The 15,171-nt window shown below is 36.8% G+C and overlaps 1 protein-coding gene across 4 annotated transcripts in view; it reads left to right on the top strand.

The window, feature by feature from the left end:
• Window positions 1-15,171, top strand: part of LOC112622349 (cytidine monophosphate-N-acetylneuraminic acid hydroxylase) — a 354,146-nt gene that overhangs the window by 306,238 nt on the left and 32,737 nt on the right. For all 4 annotated transcript variants that reach the window (XM_025381885.1, XM_025381884.1, XM_025381882.1 and 1 more), the window contains 2 exons: window positions 1,080-1,171; window positions 13,959-14,068. In XM_025381885.1, coding sequence (XP_025237670.1) covers window positions 1,080-1,171; window positions 13,959-14,068 — 202 coding nt within the window. The remainder of the gene's footprint in view (window positions 1-1,079; window positions 1,172-13,958; window positions 14,069-15,171) is intronic.

The raw sequence follows: 15,171 nt of genomic DNA, 5'->3' as shown, positions 1-15,171 counted from the left end.
TTTCATGGCCTGGCATGCTGAATAGCTACAGTTGGAATGTTCCATCAGAATTAATTGAAAGGTTGTTGGCTACTCATCAATGAGAAAGGAGTCATAAAATAATCCTTCATAAACTGAAGCACTGAATAATGCTTTTTGCGTCATAACTTGGAGAACATGAGATAATTCTGGATATAATGAAATTCAGAAATGTCAGCATGATTCATTTACGTTAAAGTAGATGTTTTTCGTTTTAAAAAAATTTAGTGTTTCAGGTTTGAGACAGATTTCTTTATTTTAAACAATTCTTTAAGTCTTAAAACCAACAAAACATCACCAGAAAGAAACACCACCAAAATAGAAAAAACTGAACTATTTATATCACACCTCTAGCCACTCTGTCTCCCTCAAAGTTGTGGTAAGATGGGGAAAAGATACTGAGCAATCTGTTTTGTTACAATCTGGTTCTCATGCTAAAACCGGGTTGCTAGTGTTAAATAAAAATATAAGACCCTTGGTTAAATTTAAATTACAGATTTATCAACAAATTTTCAGAATAAATATGTCTTAAATATTATAGAAAGCATATTTAAAAATTATTCATTATCTGAAATCCATATTTAACTGAGCATTTTATATTTTATCTCACATATATGCTCTAAAATCTTAAACTATAAGATCTTTTCTCTTTGAAATATGTAACCTTTGGTTGACTATTCTAGGGTCAAGGATTTTAGAGTGATATAAATTATAGATATATATTTACTACTACAGTTTTTCCTTGTATTGGCCCCAGTTGGATCTTATCCAGCTTGGCTTATAAAAGAGGTGTTTCTGAAGACTTGTTTATTCTGTTGTCTCTGTTCTCTAAAATGTGTCATTTTGTGATATGGAGTTTAATTTATTTTATTTATAAAATTACCTATTGATGATTAGTCTTTTTTTTGAATAAGTATTAGCTATTGATAGTTTTTGCTTTATGTATTTTGTGTTCAACTAATTCCATTATAATTTAATATCATTATGAAAGAATACATTTAAGCCTAATCAAGATTTTTATTTTTACCATTTCATAAACTTAAGTACAATTTTTCACCCAGGTCTGTTAGATGCACAAAGCATAACTGGAAATTAGATGTGAGCACCATGAAGTATATCAACCCTCCAGAAAGCTTCTGTCAAGATGAGCTGGGTAAATACCATCAATATCAATAAATGTATTCTGCTATTATTGTTATTGTGGTTCTTGTCAACTTAGTTCTAATCTTACTTGAAGCTTAGGATACATTCTGATTTTAAACTGTTAGATCTCTTAAGTACAAGGAGACTTAAAAAATTTTGTGGAAAATGGAATTAAGAGATAAAAAATATAAGCTGTATTTCTCAACATAGGCTCCATCAAGGCCAAGATGCATTTGTAAGCGATAATATCAGCCATTTTGTCTGTCCCTAAAGAACTCTGAGAGTCCTGGGAATTTAACCATGTAAATGCAGTCTTTTTAAAACTATTAACCAAAGAAAAATGGGTGCCCTTTAAAGTTTTTTTTTTTTTTTAGACAGAGTCTTGCTCTTGTCACCCAGGCTGCAGTGCAATGGTGTGATCTTGGCTCACTGCAACCTCCACCTGCTAGGTTCAAGCAAGTCTCCTGCCTTAGCCTCCCAAGTAGCTGGGATTACAGGTGCCCACCACCATGCCCAGCTTTGTATTTTTAGTACAGACAGGGTTTCACCATGTTGGCCAGGCTGGTCTCGAACTCCTGACCTCAGGTGACCCACCTGCCTTAGCCTCCCGAAGTACTGGGATTACAGTCATGAACCACTGCACCCAGCCTAAAGATTGTTTTTTTTAAGATTAGGAAAGAAAAAAGGCAGAAGCAGCCAAATTGGGACCGTAACCAGGTGGATGCCTAATGATTTCCCACAGAAACTCTCACCAAATTGCCCTTGTTTGATGAGAGAAATGAGCAAGAGACACTTGTGTGGTGTGATTCTGGTGAAGCTTTCCTGGGCAATTTTCTGCTAAACCTTTGGCTAACTTTCTCAAAACACTCATAATAAGTAGATGTTACCACTCTTTGTCCTTGTAAAAATTCAACAAACAAAATGCCTTGAGCATCTCAACAAACTGTTGCCACGACCTTTGCTCTTGAGCAGTCTGGCTTTGCTGTGACTGGACCACTTCCACCTCTTGGTAGCCATTGCTTTGACTGTGCTTTGTTTTCAGGATCATACTGGTAAAGCCATGTTTAACCTTCTGTTACAATGCTTTGAAGAAATGCTTCAGGATCTTGATCCCACTCGTTTAAAATTTCCACTGAGAGCTCTGCTCTTGTCTACAGCTGATCTGGATGGTTTTGGCAGCCATCAAGTGCAAAGTTTGCTCAACTTTAATTTTTCAGTCAGAATTGTGTAAACTGAACCAATTAAGATGCCTATGGCTATTGTTTGTGCTGTTAGTTGTTAGTCCTCTTCATCTGGGGCATAAACAAGATTAATTTTTGCTTTGCAAATGGATACGGATGGTCTGCCACTGCAGGCTTCAACTTGAACGTTGTCTTCTCTCTTCTTAAAATGAGTTATCTATTTGCAAACTGCTAATTTCTTTGGGGTATACATGCACATGTAAAATTTTCAAAAAGTACAAAATTAAATAGAGTAAAAACCAAATTTTCTCTCCTCTGATCCCTAGTCACCAAGTTCCCACTCTAGAAGCAACTACCATTATTATTATTTTCTTGTGGGTCCTTCTAGAGGTATCTTTTGCATTTATAAATTAGTACATATTTATAATATCCCCTTCCTTGGTAGCAGACTATATACATTGTCCTCCACTTTGCTTTTTTTTGAATGGCTCTTGAACTTAGAAAGTAAAAGAAAGATAATATTGAATATCTCTAAGAAGCAAAGTGTTGACCCAGAAGCTGCTAGTGAGACTTCAACTTCTCTTTCCCTCCCATCCATTAATGTAAACAGAGGTTTCTATTTTGTACCTGGGCATGAGGGAGAAAAAGGAAAGGAAATTGGGTGGTGGAGTCTGTGGTTTGTGGGGAGCTAAAAATGAGAATTGTTCTGGCCTGTAGACCGGGTCGGACTGCCCAAGCCCAGGAAAGTGGCAATCAGAAAAATAATGGCACTATTTTCCGGAGACAGTTGGAGGATTCATGGGAAGTAGGAGATGGCCAGAACTTATTATCTGACAAAGAAGAGCCATTTCACGTCCTGGTGACCACATGTGGCACACAATTGGAGAGGAGGCTATGTCTTCCACCTAGCCTTGGAACCTAGCAATGATCTGACACTCCTCAAACTTCTAGGCAGACAGTGTGGAAGATTATAAGCCAGAGTAGGAAAAGAGGGAAAAGCAGACACCACGCAGTTACAGATCGGGTTGTGGGCATGTGTGTAGCATACTTTTGGGGAAGTCCCCAAAATACGTTCGGGACACTTGAAAATGTGCTAATTTCTAGTCAGCAAAACAGTTAGGGCTCTTGCCATCATTTGTGCATAAAGATAGACTGCAACTTTATTTTATATTCTCAATCTGGTGAGGCCTGGGAAAACTGGGTTATTTGTAAAAATGGAAAATGCTAAATATACAACATATGCAATACCTTGTAACAGGATGGTGAAATGGAAGTTGGGGTTGCAAAACAACAGATGCCTATTCCAAAATGAAGTTCCGAGAAAGGATTTACAAAATAAGAGGCTGAGAACCAGTAGATCATTCTTAAATCCCTCACCCTTATAAGGAATACTAAAGCATAGAGGAGGAGTTTGAAATGTAACTTCTTAGGAAGAGTTATTTGGAAAGCTGTACTGAGAGTCCATGCCCCTTGCAGGGGCAACTTCTGAGGGATGCCTGCCCCTTTCCTTAGGCCAGACGTTAACTGGACCACCTAGAGAGTCTGATATGTGTTCTCCAAGGTTGAGGGACACAGTGGACTGATGTCTGATTCTCCCCTGAGAAATCTCAAGGGTGAAAGATTGGCCGTGTAGCTGTGACAGACAAGCTGAAGGAGAAGAGGTTGTGTTAGGCACCCTGGCACTCCCAGAATTCAGTGTGGCTGGAACAGATGAGTGTTTCCTATGGATGTGATGTGGGCCATGATTGGGAGGGGCATAAACCTAGAGTCATCCTAGGTCCAAAAGGCCTGCAGAGAACAGTTGGATGTATTGCTACCTTGCTGGGGCTAAGGAAAGCGTATGTAACTAGGTAGCATAGAGATACCCAGGTGCAGAGAACTTCAGGTGGGTGTTTCCAAGCAATTGGGTGGATTCTCACAATAACCCACTGAGGTGTCCCTTACAATCAGCCTTAAGCAAAAGCCAAGCCCAGATGGTGCTGCTGCTCTGTGACCAAAGGATCCTTGCTCTCTTTCTTAAACTCTCCTTTTTCCTCCAGCTCCATGTCTGGAAGGGTCAGGAACCTTGGATGAAGGAGTGAGGGGAGAGGAGGAATAGAAGCACTGGGTGAGGCCAGGCACGGTGGCTCACACCTGTAATCCCAACACTTTGGGAGACCGAGGTGGGTGGATCACCTGAGGTCAGGAGTGTGAGACCAGCTGGATAACATGGTGAAACCCTGTCTCTACTAAAAGTACAAAAAGTAGCTGAGCATGGTGGTGGGCACCTGTAATCCCAGCTACTTGGGAGGCTGAGACAGGAGAATCGCTTGAATCCAGTAGTCGCAGAGGTTGCAGCAAGCTGAGATCACACCATTGCACTCCAGCCTGTTTTTGATACACAAAGCAAAAAAAGCATGTTAGAAACATTATAAATAGAATGACTCAATTATTTTTTTAAAAACATGCATAAGCACATGTGGGTGACATAAAGGCAGTCTTAGATTACCTGTGAAGGGAGCTGAGCTGGAAGCTTCCTGGGCCATGCCTCCAGACTGTGGGCTTTGAATATAATGCCTTTAAAAATTTTTTTAGGCTCAAATTATTACGGGCATACTATATAGGTGTGACCACTCTCACCCATGTGTCTCTGTGAGACCAACTCCAAATGCCTTTTTAAACAAGAGTGTGTTGCCAGCATTTCTCCCAGTTCCCCTACAAACAGAGGTGTTACTTATTGAGGTATGTGTCCTTTGCCATTCACTACAAGGAAATAGAATGCTATTTTGGGGAGAGTTGCTAAGTGTTTTGACTACAAATTCACCCTCCCTCCACGTCTCAAATAGGACACCTGGACCACTAGCTATTTTCTCCAGTGAACTCCACCCTGAATCTGTTGACTTAGCCCAGAAAGCCTGCCAGCTGCCTTATTACTGGGAGGTGGTTACGTGTGCTGTATAAATACTGCTAAATTTATTTGACATAAAACTGATAATAAACATGGGTTTGTACATAAACACTGTGTAAGTGAAAGGACGAGAGACTATCAATTTTATGAATATATAACCAAGTAATCTACAACTGCTTTTAGGGGCTTTTGTGAAAATCTCTAAATCTTTTGATCAAGACCTTTACAGAGACAGTGTAGCAAAGCGTTAAGAGTGAAGGCAATGGGGCCTTCTCGCCTGGGTGCAGATTCAGGCTGCAATACACAGTCTGGGGACAATGGGCAATTTGGTCAATCCCTTTGTGCTTTAATTTCTTCAAATGTGAAATAGAAATAAGATTTTTAGTAGCCATCTTACAAAAAACGGGTTGTTGTAAAAAAAAATTAATTGAATGCCTGTTAAATTCATGGTAGGTAGTACACAGAACATAATTTATTTGCATACATGTGTCTTAAATAATCTGCATATATCCTTGAGCCTGGGACCACAGGAGCAGAGATGAGGGATTTCCCTCCCAGCAGGAAGTGGGATGCATTGGAAAATTAGATTAAGGCTACTGTTAACCACCATGCAGGCAAAAGGCAGGAGCCAGAGCTGGCAGCAGGGTCAGTAGGAGGGCAGGAAATAACAAACTCCGGGAATTTCAGCGTTAGCTGGAGTGAAGACACTGCCACGACGGGAACATTTGTTAACAGAGCTCACTTTTTAGTCCAGTGCTACCAACGCTGTAGGGATTTCATACCACATTCTGAGAAAGATAAGGGCTTGATCCGCCTGGGGACATGTTATCAACGTTGAGCATCTGGTTTTATTATTATTATAAAAAATACTATAGGGTAACAATTAAAAAGTTGGAATTCAGAAAAGTAGAAGGAAGAATCTCATTTACACTTACATCACCTAAAATGTTTTAGAATATTTTGTTCTGGTGGTTGCTGTCCTCCGTCTCCCCATCTCCCTCCTCCTTCCTTTTCTCTTTCTCCTCTCCTTCGTCTTGATGAGAAATAACCCATGTACCACAAAACTTACCCTTTTAAACTGCGCACATTAATCCTTTTTTAAAAATATTCACATGTTGTGCAACCACCACCACTATCTCATTCTGAAACATTTTCCGCCACTCCAAAAAAAACCCTGTAATGATTGTCAGTCCTCATTCCCCTTTTCTCCAAGCCCCTGGTAACCACCAGTCTTCTTTCTGTCTCTATGGATTTTCCTATTCTGAACATTTCATATACTGGAATAATACAATATGTGACCTTTTGTGTGTGGCTTCTTTCACTTAGCATCTTGTTTTCAAGATTCATCCATGTCGTAGCATATATTAGTACTTCATTTACTTCATTTTTATGGCTGAATAACTTTCCTTGTATGGATATACAACATTTTGGCTATGATGAATACTTTTCCTATGACTGTTTATCTACTAATTTTTATGTAGGCATATGATTTTTGTTCTCTTGGTTATAAACCTAGGAATGGAATTGCTGGGCTATATGGTAACTCTATGTTTAACTTTGAGGAACTATAAAACTGTTTTCAAAAGCACTGCATCATTTTACGTTCTCATTACCAATGTATGACCCTGCTTATCCTCATCCTCACCAAGACTTGTTATTGTCCATCTTTCTTGCTGACATCTTTTGAAGCACAAAAGTTTTAAATTTTGATGATGTCTAATTTATTTATTTTTTCCTTTGGATCATGTGCTTCTGGTGTCTAAAAAAGTATATGGTTAGAGTAAGTCTTTTATTCTAATATATTTATTAGACTAACATACACACACATAGATAATAGTCTAAGAAAGAGAGAGTCTAAGAAATATATACATTTTTTGAGACAGAGTCTCACTCTGTCACCCAGGTTGGAGTGCAGTGGCATGATTATGGCTCACTCCAACCTCTGCCTCCTGGGTTCAAGCAATCTTCACATCTTGGCCTCCCAAGTAGCTGGGACTACAGGCACACACCACTATGTCTGGCTAATTTTTGTATTTGTTTGTAGAGAGTGGGTCAGACTGTGTTGACCAGGCTGGTCTCAAACTCCTGGGCTCAAGAGATCTCCCCACCTCAGCCTTCTAAAATTCTGGGATTATAAATGTGAGCTACCACACATGGCCAGTCTAATAAATATTATTTAAATTGCCTAATCCAAGATCATGTAAATTTATTCCTATTGTTTTAAGAGTTTTATAGTTCTAGCTCTAATATTTAGGTCTTTGATCCATTTTGTGTTAATGTTTGTACATTGTGTGATGTAGGGGCCCAAATTCATTCTTTTGCATGTGGATCAATTGCAGTACCATTTTCTGACAGACTATTCTTTCCCTTATTGAATTGTTTTGGCATCTTTGTTGAAAAATCAATTGATCATAAATATAAAGGTTTATTTTTGGACTCTATTCCATTGATTTATATGTGTGTCCTTCTGCCAGTTCCACACTGTTTTGATTACTTTAGCTTTGAAGTAAGTTTTTCAAATTGGGAATTGTGAGTCCTCCAATTTTGTTTTCTTTTTAAAGATTGCTTAGTTATTCTAGGCCATCTTGTCTTGACTCTTTAGGGTCAGCTTGTCAATTCCTGGCGGGTGAGGGATGGGGGTGAAAGGCAGCTAGAATTGTGATTAAAATTGTGTTGAATTTGTGGATTAATTTAGGGAGTATTACCATCTTATCAATACTCAGTCTTGATCTGTGAACATGGAATGTCTATTAATTAAGTCTTCTTTAATTTCTTTCAACCATATTTTGTATTTCTCAGAGTATGTTTTATACTACTTTGATTAAATTTATTCCTAAGTATTTTATTCTTTTTGATGCTATTATAAATGGAATTGTTCATAAATTTTATTTAAAAATTAATGGCTAGCATACAGAATATCATTGATTTTCAAAATACCTTGTATCCGTTGAAGGCTTTAATAGTTTCATTTGTAGATACCTTAGGATGTCCTATATACAAGATCGTGTCGTCTATGAATAGAGACAGTTTTACTTTTTCCTTTACAGACTGGATGCCTTTTATGTCATTTCCTGTTCAGTTGCCTTGGCTAAAACCTCCAGGTAGAAATGGAGGTTTTAGCCAAGGAAACTGCTTGTCTGGTTCCTACTCTTAGTGGGAAAACAGCTGTCAGATTTTCTTAGATGCCTTTTTATTTTTTTATTTTTTATTTTTTTGAGACAGAGTCTGGCCCTGTTGCCCAGGCAGGAGTGCAGTGGCGCAATATGGGCTCACTGCAACCTCCGCCTCCCAGGTTCAAGAGATTCTTCTGCCTCAGCCTCTGAAGTAGCTGGGATTACAGGCATGTGCCACCACACCCGGCTAATTTTTGTATTTTTAGTAGAGACGGGTTTTCACCATGTTGGCCAGGCTGGTTTCAAACTCCTGACCTCAAGTGATCCACCCACCTTGGCCTCCCAAAGTGCTGGGATTACAGGCATGAGCCACTATGCCCAGCCTATTCTTAGTTTTCTGAGTGTGTTTTATGATAACAGATGTTAGATTTTTGGTGATGCCCTTTCTGTGTTAACTGAGATGATCATGTGGTTTCCCTCTTTGTTCTGTTTGCAGTGTGTTACATTGAATGATTTTCAAATGTTGAATCAGCCTTGCATCTTTCAAATATTGCAGCAGTGTAGCATAAATTCCACTTGGTCATGGTATATAGCCCTTTTTATTAATGTCATTAAATTATAGTTGCTGATATTTTATTAAGATATTGTACATCTATATTGATAAGGAATATTAGTCTGTAGTTTTGTTTTCTTGTGATGTCTTTAATTTTGATATCAGGGTAATATTGACCATATAAAATGAGTTGGCAAAGGGCCGATATGCTTCTGTTTATTGAAAGAATTTGTGAAGGACTGGTGCTAATCCTACTTTAAACCTTTGGTCAAATTCACTAGTGAAACCATCTGGGCCTAGAGTTATCTTTGTGGGAAGCTTTTTGATTACTAGTTTAATCTCTTTACTTATTATAGGTCTGCTGAGATTTTTCTATTTCTTCTCAGGTCATTTTTGTTAATTTGTATCTTCATAGGAATTTTCTTATCTCATCTAGGTTATCTAATTTATTGGAGTACAATTGTTGATAGTATTATCTTATAAACCCTTTAATTTCTGTAACATCAGTAGTAATGTCTACTCTTTCATTCTTAATTTTGATAATTTAGTAATCTCTTTTTTCTTGGTCAGTCTAGCTAAAGATTTGTCAATGTGTTGATATTTTTGAAAAACTAACTTTTGTCTTTCTTGATTTTTCTCTCATTTTTCTATTTTTGATTTCATTTCTAGTCTAATTTTTATTTCCTTTTGTTTACTTTGAGTTTGCTGTTATTTTTCTAGTTAAGGTGGAATATTGGGGGTTTTGTGATATTTCTTCTTTTTTAAAATAGGTGTGCACAGGTATAAATTTTATGCATACACTGTTTTAGCTGTATTACATAAGTTTTGGCATATTGTTTTAGTTTTCATTTGTTTCAAAATGTTCTCTAATTTCTTTTTATTTCTTAACCAATTTGTTATTTAGAAGTGTGTTGTTTGATTTTGCAACTTTCTTCTCTTATTAATATGTAATTTCATTTCAATGTGTTCAGAGAAGATATTTTATTTAATTTTGATCCTTTTAATTTATTGAAACTTGTTTTATGGCCCAAGGTGAAGTGTTCTGTGTATGTCCATTAGGTACAGTCAGTTTATGGTGTTGAAGTCTTCTATTCCCTGTTAATCTTCCATCTAGCTGTTCCATTCTCTAGTCTTCTTGTTAGTCTTAATTTTTCACAGTTCTTTAATGTAAACCATTTTTGCATCTTGTCAATATGATATTAGACATAAGGTCAGATTCTATACACATATAATTTTATGTTCACATTAAATATTAACTAATATATTTAGCCATTTTTCTGTTAGAATTTAAGATCTTCATAGTTTTACTTAAAACTGGTATTTTTGTGTTTAAGAGCTTCTCTGTATTTGGAGTTGTTTCATACAGTAGTTGAATTACTGGTAAAAGGGTATGGCAATTAAAGCATTCACCAATAACACTTTGTATACTTCAGCCTAAAGGCGGGCTTCACTTGGCCCAATAACCTTAATGTGAAAGTAATAGAAGAAATACAGGAGTATATTTTTGCAATCTAGAGATAGTGTGGTACTTCTTCACTCTTCAGATAACACTTCAAAAGTACAGCTCATAGGGCAAACAAAAATGTCAAATATGGATGAATATGATTGTATTAACGCAATATTTCTGCTTAATGAAGGACACCATGGACAAAATTAAAAGACATAATGACAGTTTGAGAGTTTTTTGCAATGTTTATAATCAACAAGGGATTAATATCAAGCATAGAGTAGGAAATAATGCAGGTTGACAAGACAGACAATTCCAATAAAAAGGGAAGAAAGAGTATGAACTAGAATTTTACAGAATAAACCCAAAGGCTATTAAACATATGAAGATGCTTACTAAACTAAGTAGTAATCAGAAAACTGCAAATGAAACAAGCAGGTTTCACTTTACATCATTTAGAGCGGAAAAAAACTAGAAGCTAAGATGGTGCCAAACGTTGTCAGTGACGTAGAAGTCCTCATCCATGTGACGGGAGTGTGGCTGTTGCAGCCATTCTGAAGCGTAATCTGGCAGTAACTAGCCAAATGAGTTTTTGGTTTGTTGTTTTTGTTTCTTTTTGTTTTGTTTTGTTGTTTTTAGGGCCAGAGACTTGCTATGTTGCCTAGGTTGGACTTGAACTCCTGGGCTCAAGTGATCCTCCCATCTCAGCCTCTCTAGAAGCTGGGAATATAGGCACGTGCCACTGTGCCTGGCTCCTGATGAGGTTTATGAACATACTAGCATCCATAAATCCTGCTCTTGTTTATACCTCAAAGAAATTCTGTTGTGGCAGAATCTAGGAGTCTACCTCTGGGAGAGTGAATTTGTAAAATGTGATAGACATGAACCATGGAATACTCAACTGCAATTAGATGTGGGCTAGAGGTACACATGGCAACATCATGGGTGTCAAAATCATAGTGTTGAGTGAAAAAGAGTAGGAAACAGACTGGAAGCCTAATACCATTTATATAAATTAAAAATGCACACACACACAATATAATGCATATTTTGCACGAACATTCAGAATGGTACCTTGGAGGGGAGGAAAATGAGAATGGGAACTAGAGATAAAGGGAATAAATAAATAATATTAAAAAGAGAAGAGCTTTGCATGGATCAAATACATGTCATGAACTGGAAGTTATGACTAACACAACCGTTTCCACTTAATGTCCTAAACGAATGAATGAATGAATGAATGAATGAGTTCATCATATGTTCCTTCTTTAATATGTATTGCATTAACATCCATTCTTTGGCACTGACAAACTTTTGCTCCCACTGACTGGTATATAAGCATGCCTTTTCTCCCCATACCTTACCAGCTCAGAACATTCTTAGTCTTTCAGACTGTTCTCATTTGAGGCAAAAATTGCATCTCATTGTTTTTACTTGCATTGTTCTATCAAATATGATGCTAATATTTCACTAAATATGGTTTGGCAAAATGTGTTTGCCAAATTTTTTTGGTGTTAGAACGTCTTCATTTTACATTTGTATCTATTCAGATTTTCCATTGGAATTATTTCTGTTGCTGTTAAATGTAAAAGTCCTCTCATATTTAATATTCTATTTTATACATTTTTATGACTTGGTCACTTTGTGTCTTTAATCAACTAGAATGCTTAGAGAACTAATTGCCACAGCACCATGTTAGATGGTCCACATATTTATGATACCTTCTTTAGAATAAACAGTTAACATAATTAGGATCCACTTTGTGGCTGACCTAATGTCCATAATCAGTGATTTGATTATTATAGTTTTATGGTATGCTTTTGTTCCATTTCTCCTTCATTATTCTTCCTTTAAAAAGATTGTAGGGACTACCATTTGTTTTTTCTGGATAAAATTATAACCCAAATGATCTAGATTTTATCAGCTTGTAAGGTTAAATTAATAATACTATATTCTCATGAATTTATTTATAATAGTTGGCAGATGTCACATTCTTCTTTGCTGCATCTATGCAATTTATCTTTGTGCAAGGGGCATAGAGAGATCTTTATGGTAATTGCTTCAGAACAATGATTAAGAGTTACAACTGCTTCCTGACTAAGATCAAGTAAAGAATTACAGACTTATTTTTTTCTGCATCTCTTGAAAAAGAAAAATTATGAAGACGGGGCAGGTATCAATGCAAGAGTTTCCTGAGGGTCTCCCACAATACAATTGTATTTTTCTAATGAGTTGGCTAGTATATAGATTTGTTTGTCCTACAATGAACTTTTAAAATTCTATATATTCCTTTATGTATAAAATAATTACCAAAATAATATTGTTTATTAAATGCCTGCTCTGTTCCAAGCATGGTGCTAGACACTTTAGGATCTATTACAACAACTCTATGAAGTATGTATTATAATTTTATAGATGAGAAAACTGAGGCTCAGGATACTGCTAATAAGCAGCAGAAATAGGATTCCCATCCAGATGTTCCCAAAACCAGCATTTTTTCTAGTTCATGACACTAATTTCCAGCAATCATATAACCTCAAAATAATAATATGTACCTTTATTATACCACTCACAATTTCAGGAACATAGTTCAATAATAATGGCATTCTTTATGTATTCCTGATTTTATTAAGAAAGTCATTTGTGTTTCACCATTAAATAAGCTGATAGTTATGACTAAGAAAAATATTTTTATTAAATTTCTTAAGCAATGTTAAAAAGGTATTAAAAATTAAGTGAACACCCATGTACCTAGCACCCAGCTTAAAACATAAAACATTAACAACACAATATATATCTTTCCTTGATTATATCATGTATCCCCCCACCCATGCCCTGGAGGTAATCACTTTTTTGAATTTGGGGCTTCAGGACAGCTATTCTCTATTCCCTCAGCTTTATTGAGGTATAATTAACAGAATTGTATACAAATACTCCTCAACTTACATAACTCATCATAGGTTGAAAGTAGTGTAAGTCAAAATGTAGTTAATACACCTAGCCTACCAAGCATCGTAGCTTAGGCTAACCTACCGATGCATGCTCAGAACATGTACATTAGCCTGCAGTTGGGCACAATCACCTGGCAACATGGACCACTGTAGAGTATCTGGTGTTTAGCCTTGTGACTGCACATGGCTGACTGAGAGTTGCACCTGCTGCCACTGCCCAGCATCTTACTGTGTATCACCAGCCCAGAAAAGATCAAAATTCAGAATATGGTTTATACTGAATGTGTGTCATTTTTGCAGATCAGATGCCCCTCCCTGTGCATTCCTATAGCGCCTCGAAGTCATCTCTATCAATCATTCATTTCGTTGTAAAGAAGTCTTATTTGTATGTGTGTATCCCTGACATGACTGAGACTTCATAAATTCTGTAAGCTCAACATGAATAAAGAAATGAATTGGTGTTCATCTTAAGTTGTAGTCTCTGCAGATATTGTTTCATCTAAGGGAGTGGTCTTTGTTTGATTTTGTTCCATCAACAAAGGGTGCTGAACACCCTTTGTTTGGATTTTCCTTTGATTTTTGGAAAACCATGCATTTCTATTTCAGTGATGCTTTTAAAAAGCCATTTTTGTCATTAATCCAGATTTGTTCTCATTTGATTCTAGTTGTTGAAATGGATGAAAACAACGGACTTTTACTTTTAGAACTGAATCCTCCTAACCCTTGGGACTCAGAGCCCAGATCTCCTGAAGAGTTGGATTTTGGAGAAGTCCAGGTAAGGAAATATTAAAAGGATAATATTATTAAACACAAAAATGTAACTAAGATGTCCATTTAACATCTATATCTGTAAACATCCTATATTACCTTGAATACTCTTTGAGGTGGGTATTTATGACATATGATAAAAAGTCAATCAAACAAATTCTTTAAGGAACCCCCAGAACCTGGCAGGGATTACAAGGAAAAAAACAACACAAAACTTTGGGAAAATCCCTAAGGAGACTCATGCAAAACTATTTGAGATTACCCTTGATGCCAGATCACTACTGGATAGAATGGGTAGTTGTATTTTCCAGCTTCATAAGAGAATTTCCTTCAGAGGAAACACTTCAATAGTTTGGGAGAGGTACACAATCAAAAGTTAATTTTTCTGTGTATTTAGAAAGATTGTGTATTATTTGGGCAGGTACTTTAAGGAAACAAATGAGAACCTGCCTGGAATAGACGTAATAAAAACTAATCTGTGCCTTGACCTTTCCTCACCCACTTTGTTGGCTTTTCACATGACGTTCCTGCTATCTTATCTCTGCTTCTGAATACATTCCTTTTTCTCTAGAGGTGCCAAGCTGTGGCAAGAGAATGAGGAACGGATTTGGAATCCCCATGGTGCCAGTCTCTAAGTCATTCTTTGTATCCATTCTTAGAGGCCCTGGCATCCACGAGTAATTATTTAACAGGTAATTTAGAAGAGAAAGTCTTACAAGCCTGTTTAGCCAGTTGTCAGTTGAGTCTGCATGGCTATGCCAACCCACCAAACTCACGAGAATCATCCATTCATATTGCTATTCACAGCCACTCTGGCATTTAAATCCCCAAATGTTTGTGATAACATCTCTAACTGCCTTTCCTTGTAAAGTTTGCTTTAAAGGACTGGTCACAAAATATGTTCTTCAGTGTGGACCGTAAATAACTGTTTAGGAACTAATTTAAATAAACTAAAACTAGGTAAACCAATTGGTTTGTCATCTAAAACTAACCATGAGAATTTATATTTGAATAAAGTCATGACCTGTGCTGGGAACTGTGTTCTGTGAAAGGCTCTTGTTGGATTGTATTTGAGTCCGAGATTTTGCCTGATCATGCTTGGGAGCAAAG

The sequence above is a fragment of the Theropithecus gelada genome, chromosome 4 (assembly GCF_003255815.1).
Source record: "Theropithecus gelada isolate Dixy chromosome 4, Tgel_1.0, whole genome shotgun sequence".
Classification (NCBI taxonomy): Eukaryota; Metazoa; Chordata; class Mammalia; order Primates; family Cercopithecidae; genus Theropithecus; species Theropithecus gelada.
This window is presented reverse-complemented; position numbering and strand designations above follow the sequence as displayed.